This window comes from Clarias gariepinus, chromosome 25 (genome assembly GCF_024256425.1).
Source record: "Clarias gariepinus isolate MV-2021 ecotype Netherlands chromosome 25, CGAR_prim_01v2, whole genome shotgun sequence".
Classification (NCBI taxonomy): Eukaryota; Metazoa; Chordata; class Actinopteri; order Siluriformes; family Clariidae; genus Clarias; species Clarias gariepinus.
This window is the reverse complement of record NC_071124.1, coordinates 8,447,473-8,468,205: the sequence shown is the minus strand read 5'-3', so window position 1 is coordinate 8,468,205 and position 20,733 is coordinate 8,447,473. Positions and strand designations below refer to the sequence as shown.

Below are 20,733 nucleotides of genomic sequence, written 5' to 3'. Positions count from 1 at the left end.
GTTCTAGAAAAACTCCATAACAGACTAAATGCAAATAAGCCTAATAAACCTTAGTAAGGCTAAGCTAATTAAAGTTAGTCATTCAGACAAACATACACAAACTAAAAGACAGATAAAGTAGCACTTAGCGTCCTCTTTTTTGATGCTGGTATTTACATGCGGACTGTGCCATGCTTTGTTTTCACAGAGTCTCATTGCTATGTCTACATACAGTTGACTCAGACAGTGTTTAGACCAGATCTAGGGAACAGAAGATTAGGAGATGTACTGTAGATGGAGAATGACTGGGATGCCAAAAGGTGGGACAATGACTTTATGGGCCTTTATAATTTTCTTTTTCCTTAACAGGAGATCTTTTTACCTGGTAGATGTCTGCTGTAGTTAAATGTTGCCCTGGCTGTACAGTGCACTGGCCCTTTAAGAGGAGCTTGCAGGGGGGGATAGTAGTGTGTTCCCAGGGTCTTTAATTGAGACACAACCCATTTGAGAAAGAACCCATTGTGTGCTGTTGCTTTTCAATAGAGCTCAGGGAATTGAGCTCAAACACCACCCTAGATACATGCGGAGACAGATAGATTAGGGAGGGGGGAAGGACAAAGGAGGGGGTCATCAGAAAGAGAAAAGTGCTACAATTGGGAAAATGTTTTTTTTTTTTTTTTTAGTTAATTTCACCATTTGATTCATACATGCACATATGAAACTGGTTAAACAGGCCTTGATCACACTACAAGTTATAACACGGACATGTGATTGCAAAAACACTGGAAAGGTGGTAGGAAGCTACGTAACAGGATTGTGTGCTAATTCAGCTAAAATTGTCTGTGCAGTTCAAATCACAGGCCATAACTTATATATAGAATATATGTCTCCAAAGCTATATTTAGTTTACATCATGGTTTGTGGCTGTTCAATAGTGTGAACATCACATTAATTTGCAATACATTCTGTATTTCTAAACTCATTACAAACTGATTTTTTTATTTTTATTTTTTTTTTTTTTTGCAAAAAGTGATTAGTTATGGCTTTAAATGATTGATTTCTTAGATGGTTTATCCAAATTGTTAGATTATGTTTTGAGGCAATTATCAATTTAGCAAAATTTTCATTTGTGCAAAATGTAAAAGTTACACACACTTTTGCTAGCATGAGAGATCATTTCATTCACATAGTGAGTATCTCCAATATTCATGACTCTGTATGTGTGTGTGTGTGTGTGTGTGTGGATGTGTGGTAGACCAATAGTGAAATACACAAGTGCTGCAGCAGAAAGGGTCATGGGAAATCTGACAACACTTGTTCTTTTAAATGACTGCCCACTTGTGGTAAAAAGCAAAAACTACAGCTCCAATGGACTTGGGTTAGGTTCCACAATGTGTTCAATAATGACTGACTATTACAGATAATAAGGCTGCAATTGTTGTTGACCCATTTCCCCCTCCTGTGGGCTTCTGTCTGGCACAAAATGAAAAGCCTGGTTGTTAAAGTCAGATGCTCACAGCTATTTCCCCCAGGTGGTCAAAATAGTAAACTCTATGCTCCCCCAAACCGTTATCACCTCATCAGATCATTTACATGTAAAAACAGTGCTTTTGTAATGTATGTCACTCAGTGTTCCGTCTACATGACTTTTGTCTCATATTTTGTCCTGTGTACAAACTTGCAATAAAATACTATATACATAAACATACATTATGGCATATAATGCCTGTCAATATGTGATTAAAACACCAAAGCATATAACTTTTGTTGATATATGAAATATTTTTCCACTAGTGTTTGTCAGTACATTTCAGTCTTTAGAAAGTGTTTCTACACTGCCTTGGAAAAGAAGTCACCCCTGGATTTAACTAAGCAAATAGAGCTTTCCATTGGATAAGTACTGCAGTGATTAACATGGTTCAGCAGGCAAATGTTACTCAACGCCAGAAGAGACAAACTACTGACCTGCATCAAAAAAGAAAAGTACTGGAAAATGCATTATTAAAACCTGGAAGGATAGTGGTAAACCATTATTTTCGAAGAATAAATGTGGTCAAGAAAAGCTTCCTGAATGACCGTGATGGGAGATCACATAAGCTAGGTCAAGGCTTAGTGACATCAGATAAAAGAAATCCTATGAAATCCAAAGAAATTGGTTATGTTCATTAGAATAGAGCATTGTTACCTGCACAGTGGGAAGACAACTCAAGGTATTGGAAATAAACAGTTTAAAAGTGAGGCTAATCTGGGAAATGGCTTCAATTTGCTAGGGAGCATAAATAATGGACTGAGGCACATTGGAAAAAGCTCATGTGGTCTGATGGGTCATAGTTTACCTTGTTTTAGAGTGATGGGCGCATAAGGGTAAGAAGAGAGGTGGATGAAGTGCCTAGTGCCTACTGTACAATCCTGCGTGGACAGTGTTGTGCTTTGTGGTTGCTTAAAGATGATAAAGATGCAAGGATCTATTGGCCTCAAACTGTGAAAAGCAAGAGTGCATAAGCATGAGATATAATTTTTACACATGGATTGTCCACCAAAGATTTCAGACCTAAATCCACTCAGAATCTTTAGGATGTGCGAGTCATGGCTTTACACAGAGGTCCTACTCTCCCATCATCAATAGAAGATCTTGGAGAGTGATTAATGCGATCATTAAAATGATGCCATGGCTATAATCAAAGCACAAGGTGGTTCAATAAAATATAAGATAGTACAACTTTTTTTTGCAGTGTATTTATTGGTAGACCAAATGATTTATTGATTTAAATGAAAAAAAAAAAAAAATTAAGGTGTCTTTGTAAGGTTTTAACCACTCTAAACTATCAGAACAGCCTAAAAAAATCCTTCCAAGTATATTTATGGATGGTTGGATAGCTAGCTGGCTGGCTGGCTGGATGGATGGATGGGAAATACATATAAAACATGATGTTTTTTATTACCAATACCAGTGTATTGCAGTCACTTCTGTTTATGTATACAGAGGGTAGATGGATGAATGAATGGATGAGTAGTTGTGAGCATAGACAGGTGGATATTTGGATATGAATGGGTGGTTGTGCAGAACATATAAATACATATTTCTGCATATGTATGTATATATTTATGTAAGGATGAATTGATGGATGGAAGGATGGATGGATGGATGATAAATGTACAGTATGAATGGATGAAAAGATGCAGGAATGGATGGATGGATGGATGATAAATGTACAGTATGAATGGATGAAAAGATGCAGGGATGGATGGATGGATGGATGGATGATAAATGTACAGTATGAATTGATGAAAAGATGCAGGAATGGATGGATGAATGAAAAGATAAATGAATGGATGAATAGATTTATACATAGAATTTGTTTAATTTGTTATTAAAAATTACTGTATTACAATTACTTGTAATTGTAAAATTTAAAATGAAGACAGTGGCTTAATTTAAAATTTTGATTTGATCTACTTCTAAATTCGAACTGTACTATAAATTTTACAGTTGTAGTTATATACTGATTAGTCTATCTTTATAGGAGACAGTATGACTGCACCAATATCATAAAGGCTACATGCCTCTCTCTCCAATTGGAAGTATGCTACCGTATGATCTAGCCATATTATAATAGTGCAAAGAGCACAAACATAGTAGTAAAAGGCAAAATCTGGAAAGGACATTCCACCTACAGCTTTAGGTTTACAAAGGAGTTCTTTACTTATCCTATGGGCTTTGTAATCCCCCCAAAAATTGTATAATATATTCCATTATTATACAATTTTTGGGGGAATTACAAAGCCTATAGGATAAGTCTTTAAAAGACTTTTTTAAAAAGTCCTTGGTAAAAATATTGGAATGTTTTGAAAAAGATATAGAATTTGGGGGAAAAAGATCCTTTTAATAATATTGAACCTTTCCCCTTTAAATAATGGGCAGGGATCTCCAGAACTGAAGGGGGAAAATTGGCTTTAAATTATGACTGAAAATCTTTTGTGACCTCAATTCCCAAGTATTTAAGTTTATGTTGTGTTATTTTAAAAGGAAAGGATTGGAAAACGGATATATCTTTATGGGCATTAGTTCACTCTTAGACCAGTTGACCATATAACCTGAAAATGTACTGTAATGACAGACTGTTTCTAAGATTGATGAATAGTAACGCCAATTAAAAATTTTCTTAGGGCTGAGAATTTTTCTTAGGTCTGAGAATAAATTATATTAAAAAGACGTCTGAGATTTAAAGATAAGTGCCTATTAGGAATAAATCCGGTCTGATCGGGATGGATAAGTTTGGTTTATTACAGAACTAAGGCTAATTGCCTTAAAAAAAGCCTAAAAGCCTTAGCCAGGATTTTTGGTCACATGGCAAAAGTGATATTGGCCTATAACTATTTACTTCTACTAGGTCCTTCCTTTTCTTAGGTAAGACTGTTATAATGGCTTCATTTAAAGTAGGAGGCAACCTGCCACTATTATATGCTTGAGTGCACACCTTAAATAGATAAGGTGAGAGGATCTTGCCAAATTATTTATAAAACTCACTTGGATAGCCGTCATCACCTTTCATTTTCTTAATAGTATCTAATATTTCTGAAACTGAAAGCTCAGCATTAAGAGCACTTCTTGGGCTAAAGTAGGAAGGGCACAACTATCCAAAGGGTTTTGACAACTAAATCATCATTTAGGGACCTAGAGGAGTATAATTCCACCTAGAATTGTTTGAATTTCTTATTGACTTCATTATGTGATGTTAAAATGTCACCATTTTCTGACTTAACTTTACTTATTGTTCGATCACTTTCTATTTTTCTAATTTGCCTTGCCAGTAACTTGAGGGGTTTGTTGTCAAATTCAAAAACAGTTTAGTTGTGTATATAGGAATCATCTGATGATATGGTCTAAAAGTATCTGATTATGTTTAAAGAAAGTTCTTAAAGAAAGTATTTTTGCTGTTCCAGTTTTGCCAATAGCCCTTTTCCTTTTCTCTATTGCGGTCAGGAAATAAATAACACAACCCCTGATATAAGCTTTCATAGTTTCCCAAAATATTGATGGGGACATTTCAGGAAGATAATTCCTCTCAAAGAAATAGGAAATTAGTTTTTTTTTTTTTTTTTTAATAAAATCACAAAATTTTGGGTCTTTAGGACCTGTGGATCAAGTCTCCATATCCTATCACACTGAGGCATGCTTATGAATAAACGCTGTGCCTTTGCTGATGAGAATGGCCACTTCACTCTGGACCTAACTGCACATGTAGGTGGATACATTTGACCAATCCATCTATACTTTAGCTTAATATATTCATTTTTATTTAAGTGCGTTTCTTGAGGAAAACTTAGTTGATTAGGTTTTAACTAGTTGATTCAGCCCTTTAACATTCGAAGAAACCACAGTAAATTGTCTCCCCTTCTCTGATTGTATTATGCTATTCCGTACAGCGCAGGTTTATACCCAACTGCTGAATATACCATTGTGTGAAGTAAAAAAAACATAGAGTGAATATAAATGTCTCAACATTACCCACCCCTTAACACCCCCAATGTCTTACCTATACTGAGAACCATTTAAAGTAAGGTGCGTCCCCACGTATTAGGAAAAAACAAAAACAGACCTAAACAATCACTACTTTCTTAATTAAACACTTTTAATGGCAGTAGCCTAAGACAGCATCACAAATAACATGTTCTGAAATCCAGAATTAACATTTTGAAAACTTAAGACATATTATAAATGTGCTAAGTATAGCAACGCAGTTAATATCAATTACTACTTTTAGCATCTTTTCGGCCAGCATCAAAATGTAGCTCAGCGAACTCTTAGGCTTTCTCACGTCAGTGAACATCTCTGTGCCATTGAAAGTTAATCTCAACTTTGCTGGGAATAATGTTCCGTACCGCACTCCTGGCTTATCCCGAAGTAAATCTCTTGCTCTGTTGAATGCTGCTCATCAGGGAAATAGGAATTTTTTGACCATTGTAGACAAGGTCCCTTCGTCCTGCAGCTTTCCTGAGGATAGTTGAAATGTCTCGAAAATAGTAAAGTCGCATTATGGAGTGAGCTCGGCTGGTCGGTGTCATTCGGGCGTGTACACAGAGCTCTGTGTGCACAATCTACAACAGACATTCATCCATGGAATGCACCTCTTTCAGAAGTTCAGAGCGAAAAATGCATTAATCTTCTTGCCCCGCTCAGTCCCCTTTTTTAGTCTGGCAATCTGCACGTTTTGTCGTCTGAATCTTCCCTCCAGATCCATGCATTTATCTCTCAGCGTGTTCACTTCTGAGCTTAGGCATTTTACCTCTGAATGAAGCTTGGATATGGCATCTGATAAATGTGTGGCTGACTGCTCTAGGTCAGCAAGGGTAGAGCCATGTTGCGTTGTCGTAGTTTGCAGGGCCTGAATAGCTGCTTGCACTGTAAAAAATGAAACATGAGGCTTGTAATTTTCATTAAAAATAATGTGCATATTTCATTTTAAAAAAATGGTTTTCTGTGTTTCTTATAATATATTGAGAACATTTCACTAATAAAATTAAGGAATAGATTTTACCTATTTTTTAAAGAAATGAGTGCAATTGTTAGCCTTAATTTGAGCAACGATTTAGGCAAAAAGTTTGAGGGGAAAAAAGGCTTCATATTTATTTTAAGAAAATTGGTTCAATTATCTGGGTTTGATTGAGTCACCTTCATTTGAATCTCAACAACAGCAGTGATCAGACGCCATTTTAAAGGAACAGACAAACAGTCTAAGATGTTAAGAGGGTACGTTAAGCCCCTTTCTAAATTTTTAGGAATAATAAATATTTTATTTTGATTTCTTAAATCAGCTCCTTTCTTCCCTAGTTCAGCAATATAAATTAATAAAGTGAACATTGTGAACATTTCTGAAAACATCCTGTCTGCCATTAACATACTTGAGTTTGTTGTAGTGTCTCCACAGTTCACTAAAACAAGTTTTTGGGAGTTAGTCTTTTACAATGTTACAAAGATATGATGAATATGGTTTACTGTACAAGTTCTCTCAGGTTTTAGGACAGAATGTGACTATTCCCACAAAAAAAGATGTTAGCATATAAAAATGAAATCAACTGTTTAGAGTTGATTTCAATGACAGAAATTGTCAGTTACAAACTGTTTTACAAATTATTTTACAGCTCTTAAAATTGCTGTAAATGTTATATACACTATTTTACAAAATGTTTTAATATTTCGATACCAGTAAAACATGAAATAAAAGCATGTTTAACACCAAAATGCATGATGTATTCATTTTATTATAAAATGTTTTATTTTTATTTATGTCTGGCTAAATAATTTAGGATGTTTAACATAATTTATGCAAGTAGATTTTGCTAGGGGAAAAAATTAACCCGTAAATACTTAAATAATATGCGTCTGGCTAAATAATTTAGGCTTTTTTACATGATTTATTTAAGTAAATTCTTCTTTAAAAAATCAAGCCTTAAAAACTGCTTAAAAATAATGTGCAATATTAATACCATATTCTTTTTAAGTAGATAGCACATTTTTACAGTGTGGGTTTCCGATTTAAGATCGGATATTTCCCCTCTAATGGTATCTCTTCAATACAAAGCTTTCGTAGCTCGTAGTTCGACACATAACGCAGGTAATGGCATCCAAAATAGTAACATCTTTCGATCGTTGTAAGACCTCATTCGATTGCCCAGCGCCTTTTTTTTTTTTTATTATTATTTTTGTGGGAGCTGTCAGAGAGTGCGACCTCTCGAACCATTGCTCACTAGCGCCCCCCCAGATCTCAGAGCGCACCTTAATTACATGTATGGATGGATAGATGGATAAATTACTGAATGAATTACTGAATGAGTGATCTGAATATTTGGATGGATGAATGGGTATGTGAATGGATGGTTGAATGGCTGTAAGGTTGAATGTTTGTGTGTGTGTGTGTGTGTGTGTGTGTGTGTGTGTGTGTGTGTGTGTGTGTGTGTGATGGAGATGTTGGGGATGTAGCTGAAAGTCCCTTAGAGACTGATAACAATTAAATTATGTCCTATTGATTTATATTTTTGACATTTTATAAGACATACACAAGCTTTTCAAAGATCGCACCAGCTGTATGTGTACACACTGATTTCTTTGCATTGGAATGTAATAGTGTTGAGCACAGAGTACGACCGACTGAGCAGTAACCCTTTATAATATAAATTTATAAATTTATATTAGGGCAGCAATCCCATCATGCCTCATAGAGTTCCTACTAACTTCTGGATTACCCTAATGGGTGGGGGATTATTTCTCTCTCTCTCTCTCTCTCTCTCTCTCTCCCTCCCTTTACTCACAAAGAAATTGAGCGAACATCAAACTGCTGCATTTTGTATCGTGTCTTTTGGCTGTTTGACAGATTGTAGATATGAGCACAGCTGGAGTTCGACAAGGTTTTCTAAAGAAGTATGGTAAGGTCTTGATTTATTCCTGGCTTCCTGTCTTTTCTCATTCTTTCATTTTTTGAAAGGAATAATTAATCTTATCATCAACATTAGTACTGTACAGATTATGTATGAAGATTAGATAAAATAAGGTTACAATGTAATGCAATTTTCTGTAGCACCACTATGTGCTTGTTTGTTTGTGTTATGAAATTTATATAGCAAATTATTATTATTATTATTATTATTATTAGGAATTATCTCTCTAAAATAAAAGCTTGCTCATACTTTATTATATTCTACTGATTTTCTATTTTCTCTATGGTTCTTCGACCTGTATCTAGGTGTATTCCTACATTCATATCTCAAACATATCTATCTATTTTTTTTCCCAATTAATCTGTATGCAACCTGTTTTCAAAAGATTTACAAGGTCTTGATAGTCCCTACCTTTTGGAAAGGTTCTCCATTTTTGAATTTCTTTTCCTTATTATTTATTTATTTATTTATTTTGTATTTCTGGGTCATTCACAGTATTTAGTTATGTAGGTCTCTCTGCTGCCTCTAATCCTGGCTGGACCACAGTAATCCCTGAAAAAAAAAACAGAGCAGACTATAAGATATTAAAATGTGCTATTAATCTTTGAAAGTGTTTAGCTAGAAGAGGACTAGGTCTTGTATGAAAGAGTGACCTTACTGACATAGCTGGCTATCTTACTAACTAAGAGATACAGGATGGCCCTCATTGCCATGCCCAGCAGTTACTTTACATTGACCAAGGGGTACATACAACACCAAGGGGTATCACTGATATTACTGTATTGTACAGTAAGAGCTGTATTTTCATTTTGATTGTCAGAAGCTGTTATTGTAGCTCTGTCAATAGTTCTTGCTGTAGGATTTATTAGGACCCTCAGTTTAATATTGTATTGTTTCTATAAAAACAGCTTATGTAGGTAATAGTACAACAGCCACGCTGCATAAATGTGTGTAAGCATTTATTAAGATAATTATTTACCATAATTATAAGGCGTTCCAAGAGTTAGTGTTTTGTAAAAGGTAAAGTTTCACATTTCTTTTTTTTTTTCCTTAGGAGGCTTTATGTTTAAGCAGTGGAAGGAGAAGTATGTGGTTTTGACTGTGGAAGGCAAGCTGTTGGTTTGCAAAGATGCCAATTCTCCACCAGATCAGGAGGTGGTGTTACAGAGTACCTGTCAGTCTGTTGTGGAAGGCAGAGAGATTTTGGACCTGCCACGTTTGCCCCCCGGAGGGCGCAGAGACTGCTGTTTTGCTCTTATTCTGTCCCACGACAAGTTCTTATTGTTGCTTTCTGATAACCCTGAAGACTGCAGGTCAGTGTGAACATGCAAAAGGTCCTTTTTTCTTTGTTTTTAAGGCTTTACCACAAGTATTAATTTAACACAAATTGCCCAAATAATTGTTGCAAACAACATACTTACAGTAGCTAATAGACCAGTTTTTTTTCCTAAACTAAAACAACTAAAAACCTTTGGTCATTTTAGAGTAAAATGAATGAGTATTATATCCTGTATATTGTTACACAAGAAAAATGAAAAATAATTAATTAGGTTTCTTTTAGAAAATTCAACATTTGGTTCATTAAACTGTACTGCTGTTTTCGAATTTCTTATCTAATCTCATTTCTTAATATAAAATTTAACTAAATGATGTAGATTGAATTATATAAATGGAAACAAATGTTTTACTGTAAAAGGCTGCAAAGTGCCTAAAGATACTGTTAAGAAATTGGTTGTTTAACAACTTTAGCAGCAACCTAAATTCCCCACTCATCAGTTTCAAGCATTTAGCATCGCCGGCATGCTAATCACTAGTCTGGTGATCTGTCATCATCTGCACCTGTTTCTCACTGGTTCATGCCTTAAGTTAGATTTTTCACTTAGGTCATTTAGGAAGGCTTGGGAACTCTTCCTCAAGGCTACATTTAAATAGATGAAGTGTGTCTCTTTGAAAGAAAAACATGAAGAAATGATGGGTGGCTCAAAACGTTTGCACAGTACAATGTAAAGGAAAATCCAAAATCCCATAAAACCCAGAGCGCAAGAGAGAAAGAGGATTTTTGAATAATAGACAGAATCCTAAATGTTGGTCTCTCGGCTGCACTTCATAAATTCGTTTACTTTACATGAATTAATTTACTCAGCATCGAAAGTTAATAATTAAATAGAGGCCCGGTAGTTCTATAACGGAAATTTACATGAACCCTAGGCATTGTATTGCAAATTGAACTCTGCTTTGTTTGATTGACACTTTATTGATTTTATCCCACAGTCAGTGGCTGAAATTAATGAAGAAGGTTAAAGAGGTGAGTTTTCCATTGTATAATGAAATAAAAACATAAACCTCTATACTGCTACTGCTTTATATAAGTTTTATCATCATGTGCATCAAATCTATTTTTCATGATGAATATTAGAAGTGAATCCTATATTCTTGATATAGGCCAATATCAAGAATATAGGATTCAGTTCCATATATAGGCCAAGTGGGTATTTTTATAACCACTTGGCCTATAAATGTTGGGTTAGAAATGACCAGTAGTTGTGCAATTAAAAAGGCATAATCAATACTTTTTTGTCTTAGGGCTTTTCCTCTTCACTTTTGCTGAAGCGACAGCAAAGTATCGCCCCCTGTATCACAGACAGAGGTTCTCAGCCAGACACCCCTAATGATAAAGACCCCCATTCCCCCAGCTTTAGTGACAAAACCATAAATTCTCCACGTACGCAATCCAGAGAGAGCTCCTTCAAAAGCAAAGGTGGGTGTCCATGAAGCGTTAATGTATCATGAAATTATAGAAAAGATATAAAAAATAATTTAATAATTTTGTTCATGAAAAAAAACATTTTAGGATGGATGTTAATAATCTTTACACAAATGCTGTTTAAAAAAAAGAAACATTTGCACGAACTATTTTTTATAAACAATAATTTCTGGAAATTTTTTCGAAGGGTGCACATAATACTGTTGTATTACCTTACATCAGCTGTATATTTTAGATTATTTAGACATTTCTTATGTATATTTTAGGGAGCATACGTCAACGCCAAAACCACAGCCCCAAGTCCCTGCCCCATCACTCCAATGACTGCCTGCGCCATGGTAATAGCAGTGATGCACGTGCTGTCAGGGCAGTTTGTTTACTGATGGGCGGGGCTGCTGCCTCATCTGCTTTGGGTTACCTAAGCTCCAGTTCAGGCTCCTCAAATGTCGCTGCTCAAGCACCAGAGATTACCCACTCAGTGGGTTTTTCAGAGCTTGGAGGAGGAACTTCCTACCATCATGCCTGCGCAGAGGCCGTCGACTCGCCACATTTCAACAGCTTCGACTTTGAGGGTGACTCAGACTTCGATGCTTTCGACTGTGGAGTGTTCACCTTCTGAAAGCCTACCTCTATATACCCCTGTGCATCTTTTTTTCAGTTTTTATGGTTCTGCAGTGTTTTAGATCTTAGGTTCTTTACTAGAGAACAACCATGAAACTATGGCTCTTGATTAAAAACTTGGTGTACCTTAAACATTATATATATGCAGTATGGTACACACACACCAATCAGCCATAACTCTGCCTAACTTTAAGGGAGCGGCACTCCAGCACCCCTTATTGACCGTCCGCCACAGGTGGAACCTTAGATTGCGAAAAACTTGGTTTGCGATTTTTAAAATAAAATTTAACCTGTTAAGATAGCCAGGCCTTGATATACAAATACTGCAGGACGTATATGTCTTTATCTGCCAAACATAATCACAACTGAGCCAATGGTTCTTCTCTCTCTCGCGTTGATAAAAGCAAGTGTCATGAGAGAGGTTCCTTGTTAAAGTCATGCAAAAAGAAGATTTCACAGACTCTTTTAGAGAAGAGTGATTCTGTTTGTGTGTGTGCACATGTGCATAAAAGTTATCCTAGGCTCTAGTAGCCCTCTTGTTCCTGCTTTATCTATCTATTTTTCTCTGACACCAGTCATGATTATTTTCAAGGGTAAAGTGCAGGTCATTTTGTTCTTATGGGAAAATTTGCTTTGATATATGAGTGATTTGATATGATATACAAGCATGCTTCCAGAACACATTATGCTTGTAATCCAAGGCTTAACTATATATATTAGCACACACACCGATCAGCCATAACTCTAACATTAAAAATTAAATTCATGTAGGTTCTGGCCCCACAGGGCCTTTGGGGTGTGTGCTGTGTTCTCTGGTATGGCTATGGGTTCTCAATGGCTCAAGCTTGTCTGGTACATTCCAGGAAACATTTGGGTCAACAACTTTTAACAACTTTTCTTTTACTTGCTAAGCCCCATATGTTGCAGGCTGTGTTTGAGCGGTTGTATTGATACCTTAGCCAGTATTTTCCGCCCAAAACAGAACAATATTGTTTACTCTATCTTTTGTTGATTTCACAACCAAGGCCCTTAGTTGTGTCCTCAGTTATCTGCTCCTTGACACATGTCCCACATTGTCACATTGTCACAGTACAGGAAAAGAAGTTATCACTGTTTATTGTGACGAGATGATAATTGTCTATAAAGTTTTAGTGTAATGATTTAAGAATTTATTGTGCAAATTCTACCTGGTTTGATAATTTATAATTTACAGTTTAGTGCCTTGTAAAAATATGTACCCCCCTTAAACTTTTCCACATTTTGTCATGTTACAACCACAAATATATATAAATGTATTTTATTGGGATTTTATGTGATAGACCAACACAAAGTGACACTAACTAAAAGGAAAATGATAAATGGTTTAAAAAGTTTTTTTTTTTACAAATAAAAATCTGAAAAGTGTGGTGTGCATTTGTATTCAGCCCTCTTTACCCTGATACCCCTAACTAAAATTCTGTGGATCAATTTTCCATCAGAAGTCACCTAGTAAATAGAGTCCACCTGTGTGTAATTTAATCTCAGTCTAAATAAAGCTGTTCTGTGAAGCCCTCAGAGGTTTGTTAGAGAACATTAGTAAGCAAATAAGCATCATGAAGCCCAAGGAACACACCAGACAGGTTAGGGATAATGTTGTGGAAAATTGTAGAGCAGGGTTGGGTTATAAAAGATATCCCAAGCTTTGAACTTCTAACAGAGCACTGTTCAATCCAACATCCAAAAATAGAAAGAGGAACATACAACTGCAAACCTATCAAGACATGGCTGTCCACATAAACTGGCAAGCCGGGCAAGGATTGCATTAAGCAGAGAATTGGTAAAGAGGCCCATGGTAACTGTGGAGGAGCTGCATAGATCCACAGCTCAGGTGGGAGAATCTGGCAAGACAAGAGCCATTGTTGAAAGAAAGCCATAAGAAGTACTGTTTGCAGTTCCACTTGGCTTGTTTCAAACTGCAAATGAGACTTCTTCCTTGTCACATTTCTTGTATTTTTTAATCTAGTCTTGAGTTCTCTAGGCTTCTTGAACGAGTTTTTTGGCTTTCATTTTTGCAAGTTTTTGGCTCTCAGTCCAGTCATTGTAACTGAGCAGTTTTAAAGGAATATGATTGTTGTTTTATACAGTGACCTATGAATGATTGCAGCATAAACACCAGAAAAAAACACCTAAATGCACAAACCAGTGATGAACAGGTGCAAATGATGATTAGTATACTGGTGATGCTGAATGGGTGGACCAGATGAGTGAAAAAAAATGAGTTTGCTGCTAAGGTTGTTACATAAACACTCAATTTATAAACTGTATCTTTAGGCACTTTGCATTATGTCATAGTAAAGCATTAGTTCAGATTTCTTGAACTGAATCTACATAATTTAATGTAATTTAATATAAAGAAATGACTGTGGCTTAAGTCTGTACTATATATGAGCATATACAATATGCAATATGCACATATGTCCCCTGGAAATAGAATAGACACCACCATTTTGTGTTTTCTGGGCATGATGCTGATTGTTCACTTTTGTTGTCTAACAAACCTCTGAAGGCTTCACAGAACCGAAGCTACTAATTGTGACTTCTGAAGCCAAATGGATCCACTAGAATTCAGTTAGGGGTATCAGAGTAAAGGGGGCTAAATATAAATGCATGCCACACTTTTCAGATTTTAATTTGTAAAAAAAAAAAAAAAAAAACATTTATAAATTTCCTTATAGTTGTACTGGTCTATCACTTAAAATCCGATTAAAATATATTTACATTTGTTGTTGGAACATGAGAAAATGTGGAAAAGCGCAAAGGTATGAATACTTTTAAAAGGCACTGTATAGTTTAAAAGTTCTACAGATTCTTTCTGTGCACTTCTGCTTTTAACTTTAAAATTATTGTTATACATAAGGCTGTCTTCTGCATAGATTTAAAATCATTTTCTGGATTTTTCCGCTTTATTTTCCTTCACTTGATCTTATCATAATCTACCTGCATGACCTGTACACCTAAATCCCTGTGTGTGTGTGTGTGTGTGTGTGTGTATAAACAAGTATAAAGGTAACTGATTCAATAAAGAAATAAATAATGTAAATCTGTTTGCTTGCCTTAGGACGATATTTACCTGCTGCTTAACTGTGCAAGAGGTATCACATTTAATCACCCAATTTTGATAATGAAATAGAGCGCAGTAGTGACAGTTTAGAAATCTTTATAATTGTGACATTCATTTGCTAATATTTAAAATAAGAGATTTATCCAGAAGAAACTAAATTTTGTAGTTTGACATATTTTAGCATTTGACAGATGATAAATTAACAACTGACAATAATTGAAATTAAAATGACAATAGAAAATTGTACTTTTATTACATCCCCATCAAACAAGAGATCACCAGCACCAGTCACATATATGTCTAATGAGCATAAGTATTTAAGTTTTGTCATTTGTAGCACCCTTTGTCCTGCACATTTTGTATTTACTGTGTGTGTGTGTGTGTGTGTGTGTGTGTGTGTGTGTGTGTGTGTGTGTGTGTGTGTGTGTGTGTGAGAGAGAGAGAGAGAGAGAGAACTACATGTATAAAGGTGACTGGTGCAATAAAGTACAAAAAACAAAGTGACAACTGTCTGTCTAAGGAGGATATTGATCTGTTGCTCAACCGTGCAAGAGGTACCAATGAAACACCCAATTTAAAAGATGAAAAGAGAAAGCAGTGATTTGTAGTGTTATCCATTAGAAATTTAAAAAAATTTCTGACATGTGTGGCACATTTTTAAAACGGTGCCCATTGTTACCAGTGCTTGCCAAGATAGAGTAGCTTGACTGCTTTGGTACTGTACTTCTAGTAATTGATACAGTATGTCAGCACTAAAAAGTGGGATTGGATAATTACAATTCCCTTCAGACCCTGCACGTCACAAGAGATCACTAGCATCTAAATCACATTTATGTCTAATGAGCACCAGTATTTTAAGTTTTTGTCATTTGTAACACGCTTTGTCTGGCATCTGTTATACTGTACACTCTCTCTCTCTGTGTAAACAAGTATAAAGGTGATTGGTGCCATAAAGGAAAGAAGGAAAGAAATGTGCAAATAATGATAGTCTGTTTGTTTACCTAAGGAGATATTTATCTGTTGCTTAACTGTGCAAGAGGTATCAAATGTATCACACATTCAATTTCACAGATAAAAGAGAGAGCAGTGATTGTACTCAATAAATCTTTATAATTGTCACATTTATTTGCTGATTATTTAAAAAGATTTATACGGTAGAAAATAATAGGTATTACCGACAGATGTGTACCATATTCTTAAACCAGGATGCTTTAAGCAGTTTAAGAATCTTCAAAACAGTTCTGAGTCAGTTTCCTAATAATGCATGATCATAAGGACATTCTATGTAACCATGACGACATAAATATCACTTTACTTTAGGCCTATATTTTTGCTTATATTTAAGAGAAAATATAGCAACATGCAGTGATTTGGGGGGTACAAGCAAAGTAGCATATCAGCTAGACGTTCTTGTATTTTTTTTAACCTAGTCTTGAGGAATAGTTCTCCAGGCTACTTAAAGTTTTTTGGCTTTTTTACACAGTCCATGTACCTGAGCAGTTTTGGAGGAATTTGTTTGTCTGTTGTTTTCTACATGCTACATGCTGTGGTGGGACCTTAACAGAACTGTGCATAAGCGAATGCACAAAAACCTCAATGAACTGAACCATTGTTGTAAAAAAAAAATGGATCAAAATGATGTGACTTGAAGTTATTGCTTCTAAAGGTGGATCTATAAGCTACTAAATCATGGGGGGTGCATAGGGTTAACCACATGATTTTTTTTCCTTTTGGCTTTGTTTTTGTTAAATACGTAATATGGGGTTTTCTGTGTGTTCACCCTGTTGGGGAAGGTTGTTTGGGCTGGTGGTTTCGGCCATGTTGTGTGTGTTAAGTGTGTGTGACCTGTTGAATGTGCTCCAGTTCATGCTTGGGCTGAAGTGTGTGGGTCTCGGGTGAATGTGCTGCTCATGCTGTACTGTGCTGTATAAAATAAAGTCCTCCCAGCCATTGCATTGGGCAGCAAATAAAGCTCACTCGTCTCTCCAACATCCTTTCCGGCGGTAAAATGCTACATTGGTGTCCGAAGTGGGATGGAGATTAACAATTTTGAGCGCACTATCGAGGATCTACGGAAGATCCAAGTAGGCCCCCGAGTGGCAGAGCAAGGAGAAAAAGCAGCTTCTTGACAAGGCTAGCGCGAGCAAACCAGAGCGACCGAAGCGTCCTTACACATCTGAGCAATTGAGGGTTAAGGGCCTTGCTCAAGGGCCCAACAGTGGCAACTTGGTGGTTGTGGGATTTGAACCTGGGATCTTCCGAACCGTAGTCCAATGCCTTAACCACTGAGCAACCCCTGGCCCTATTCGCACTGTTTCTGGGAGCTACGTGAAGGTACGAGCTTGTCGGTTCAAAATTGTTGAGCGGATTCATTCACATGAATTCTTTGTGGGGAATATCAAGTAGAATTGCATTTTGGGGTTGGACATTTTAGAGTAATGGGGTGCGGTGTTAAACTTAAAGGGGTCATCCAGCCCCATTTTTAAATGTTAATATGATTCTTTAGGGTCCTAATGAAAAGTTTGTAATATACTTTAATTAAAAATTCTCAATGGTTGTGTTAAAAAAAAACACTAGTTTTACCTGCTAAAAACTAGCTCTGTTGTCAGCAACCTGTTTCAGTACATGCTCCTTTAACCTGTGGGGTATAGCCACGGGATTGTAGTCCAGTGCGGGCAATGCTTTGGACTCCATTACCCACAAAGCATTGCCCACAACGCTGTACAGGCAATGCTTTGTGGGTAATGCAGTCCAAACTTTAAAACGCTGGAATATAGAGCCTGAGCCTGTTTTCTTAAGTAGTTTTTGGTTTGATTTAAGTACGGAACCTACGCAGAAGTTTGTAATATCGCCTGACAACGCAGAAATTAAAAGATTGGACATGAATCGACTCGATTTGTCTTTCTCATCACTGCATGGGCATGAATTAACGGGCTGTTACGCTGCCACGAACAACAACAACAAAAGCAGAGAAGCTTACTGAGAGAGATACGAACCCAAACCACAGCCGGACATGTTAGTGGCACACACCCGGGGGCGGAACTTCCGGTAGTCGTGCCATGTAAACATCCGGTAGCCGGCCGAGCGGGGAAACTACACGCTTACGCAGACGCTGTATCCCTTACGCAGACGCTGATCAGCCATCCAAGCCGGCGTGCAGCCGAGTTACTGCGTCACCTAGAGCGCCAACCATAGTGGTTTCGCCTGTGCCACAGCTAGACCATGATCAACTCATTGCCGGGCAGGTAAAGGTACTAGGTTGGGTTAAAGCGGGCCTGAGACCAGATTACACTGCGGTCGCTCATCTAGGGCGAGAGGTAAAAGCTCTTCGCTCCCAGTTTACTCACCTAGCGTTGCATGAAGGTTTACTCTACCGCCGCTGGAAACGGCCGTGCGGCACATGCGAATGCTTTCAGCTGCTGGTACCGAGAGCTTTGCGGACATGTGTACTGGGGTTGGTTCATGGACATTCAGGTTCGAGACATTTCGGGGTAACTAAGACTCAGCGGGGTTTGCGCTCGCTTCTACTGGCCAGGCTGTCATACCGATAGCGAACTCTTTGTTCACTAATGCGACCTCTGCACGGCAAAGAACCCCTACCCAGCTCTCGCGGGCACCGCTGCAGGACTTTCGGGTGGGGGCACCTATGGAGCGTATGGGCGTAGACATTCTCCATGTGCTGGTAGTCATGGATTACTTCACAAAATGGTCAGAGGCTTTTGCTGTGCCTGACCAGAGTAATTCCACCACGGCTCGACTGCTGGTGGATGAGGTTTTCAGCCGATTCGGCGCTCCGGACCAGTTACACAGCAATCAGGGATGAAATTTTGAGGCGAAGGTACCCGAAGTGTGCGAGTGCCTCGGGTTGAAAAAGACCAGCACCACGCCCCTTCATCCTCAAAGTGACGGCCTCCTGGAACGTTTTAACCAGTCTCTCACCACACAACTCACAGTGCTTACCAGCGATCGGCAGAAGGATTGGGACGAACATTTGCCTCTCGTGCTCTGGGCATACCGCACAGCAGTGCGGGAGTCATCACAGCTGACGACAGCTGCCTTAATGTTCAGCCGTTCACTCCTAATGTTCACTCCTATTTATAACCTGCAGGTGCACTTCATCAGATGAAGTCACCTGACCAAGTTTAAATAAGCCAAACATTTGGCGTGTTTAATATACACATGCTTCACAACCGGCAACACAAAAAGATGTTCCCATAGTGTTTTCATGCAGCATCTCGTTCCTGCTTTTTCAGGGAACAATTATGTGCCACTTTGTGTTGGGCTATCCCAACAATACGGACTGCTGAGTGTGGTAACTTTTGCTAGTCTGTAAGTCCTCCAGCATTTGTTTAGTTTTTGCCACGTTCAACTGTAAGTAATTCTCCCCACACCACCTTACAAAGCGGTCAACCAGGTCCCTATACTCATCCTCCTGTGCACTTTCAACACACCCAACAATTGACATGTCATCAGAAAATTTCTGCAGATGACACAACTCAGAAATCTCTTAAAGTAAATGTACATTAGTAAAAGGAAATAAAGATAGCAGCATTCCCTGGAGAGCCCCAGGATAACATATTAGAGGCTTAGGCAGCTCTGTAGTCTCACAAATTGTTCTCTGTAGGTCAGATTATCATTGATCCAAAACAAGGGGTCATCCACCTGCATTACTCTTCTGAATTTAGATAAAAATCAAAGAACATTACGCACACTATGATGTAAGTATGGCTTCTGTAATAGATACATTGTGGCATCCTCGATACCCACATGAAGCTGACACGCAAACTGAAGGGGATCTTGTGATGAATACACTAGTAGTCTGAGGTGTGCCAAGTCCAGTCTTACCTTTATTTTGTGGGAGGTTTGTTTAGTGGGCATTTTCCATAGCACTGGGACCTTCTGAAGTTACAGGCTCAGGTGGAAGAGGTGCTGAAAAGCTTCATATACTGTCGCTGGCTAGCACAGGCCTTCAGTACACGATGGCTCAAGCCACCCGGTTCAGCCGATTTCCTCTGTTTGAGCGTCCCCAGCTCTCTCTTCGTCTGTAATATAAGCAGAGGTGGGTAGTAACGAGTTACATTTACGTTTGGCTCAATTTAACTTGTTACTTTTATTGTAAACATGCAGCCGGTGGATTATGACTGTTTCACCAATCAGATGCAGCAACAATAATTACATGACGTCATTTGACCAATCAGGTCAGGCGGCATAGTGGGGAAAAAGCCTTTAGCTGGTGTTCTATAAATTTATCCTACCTTTGAATTTGTCCTACATACGCTCACTGCAAAAAGTTTCGCAACTTTCTCTAGTTTTGCGGAATGCCCATAAATCCATACTGCTACTAGTGGGAAATTGCGGTTAGTGTACAATCTTGTGGTGACTATAGGATGCTTTTTTCATGTTTGTGTGATTATATGTGATATATTGTACATACAGTATAATGTTACTTTAATAGTCTATTAATATATAAGTATATTTCAGTACAGAATTAATTGCCAACACACGTCCTGGGGGGGTTACTGTAAGGGTTAACTCCTATAGGGTGCCAAACGCCCAATTATTGTTTGTTTAGGTTGAACTTTGTTTCCCATGGTGCACCTCGGTCAGGTGACTGGAGTGTTATATTAAAGTTTTCCAGGTGCTCTAAGAAAAGAGCTTTTGTTTTGTTCTACTTTAATATATTATTAAAAAGACGTGAACTCCTTATCTGCTTCCTCTGCATCTATACCACGCACCTGCCAACACAAGCAACCATATTGTGACATTTACATTGTTCCAGGCAGGTTGGACAGCTTGTTTTCTTTTAATAAATAAAATTATCATTTAAAAAAGC

The 20,733-nt window shown here is 37.5% G+C and overlaps 1 protein-coding gene across 1 annotated transcript; it reads left to right on the top strand.

The window, feature by feature from the left end:
* Positions 1-5,152: 5,152 nt before the first annotated feature.
* Positions 5,153-11,833, top strand: si:ch1073-83n3.2 (uncharacterized). Its single transcript, XM_053487184.1, has 6 exons — positions 5,153-5,221; positions 8,352-8,403; positions 9,470-9,728; positions 10,687-10,720; positions 10,999-11,173; positions 11,446-11,833. The coding sequence occupies exons 1-6, from the start codon at positions 5,153-5,155 to the stop codon at positions 11,796-11,798; spliced, it is 942 nt and encodes a 313-aa protein (XP_053343159.1). The 3' UTR covers positions 11,799-11,833.
* Positions 11,834-20,733: the final 8,900 nt, after the last annotated feature.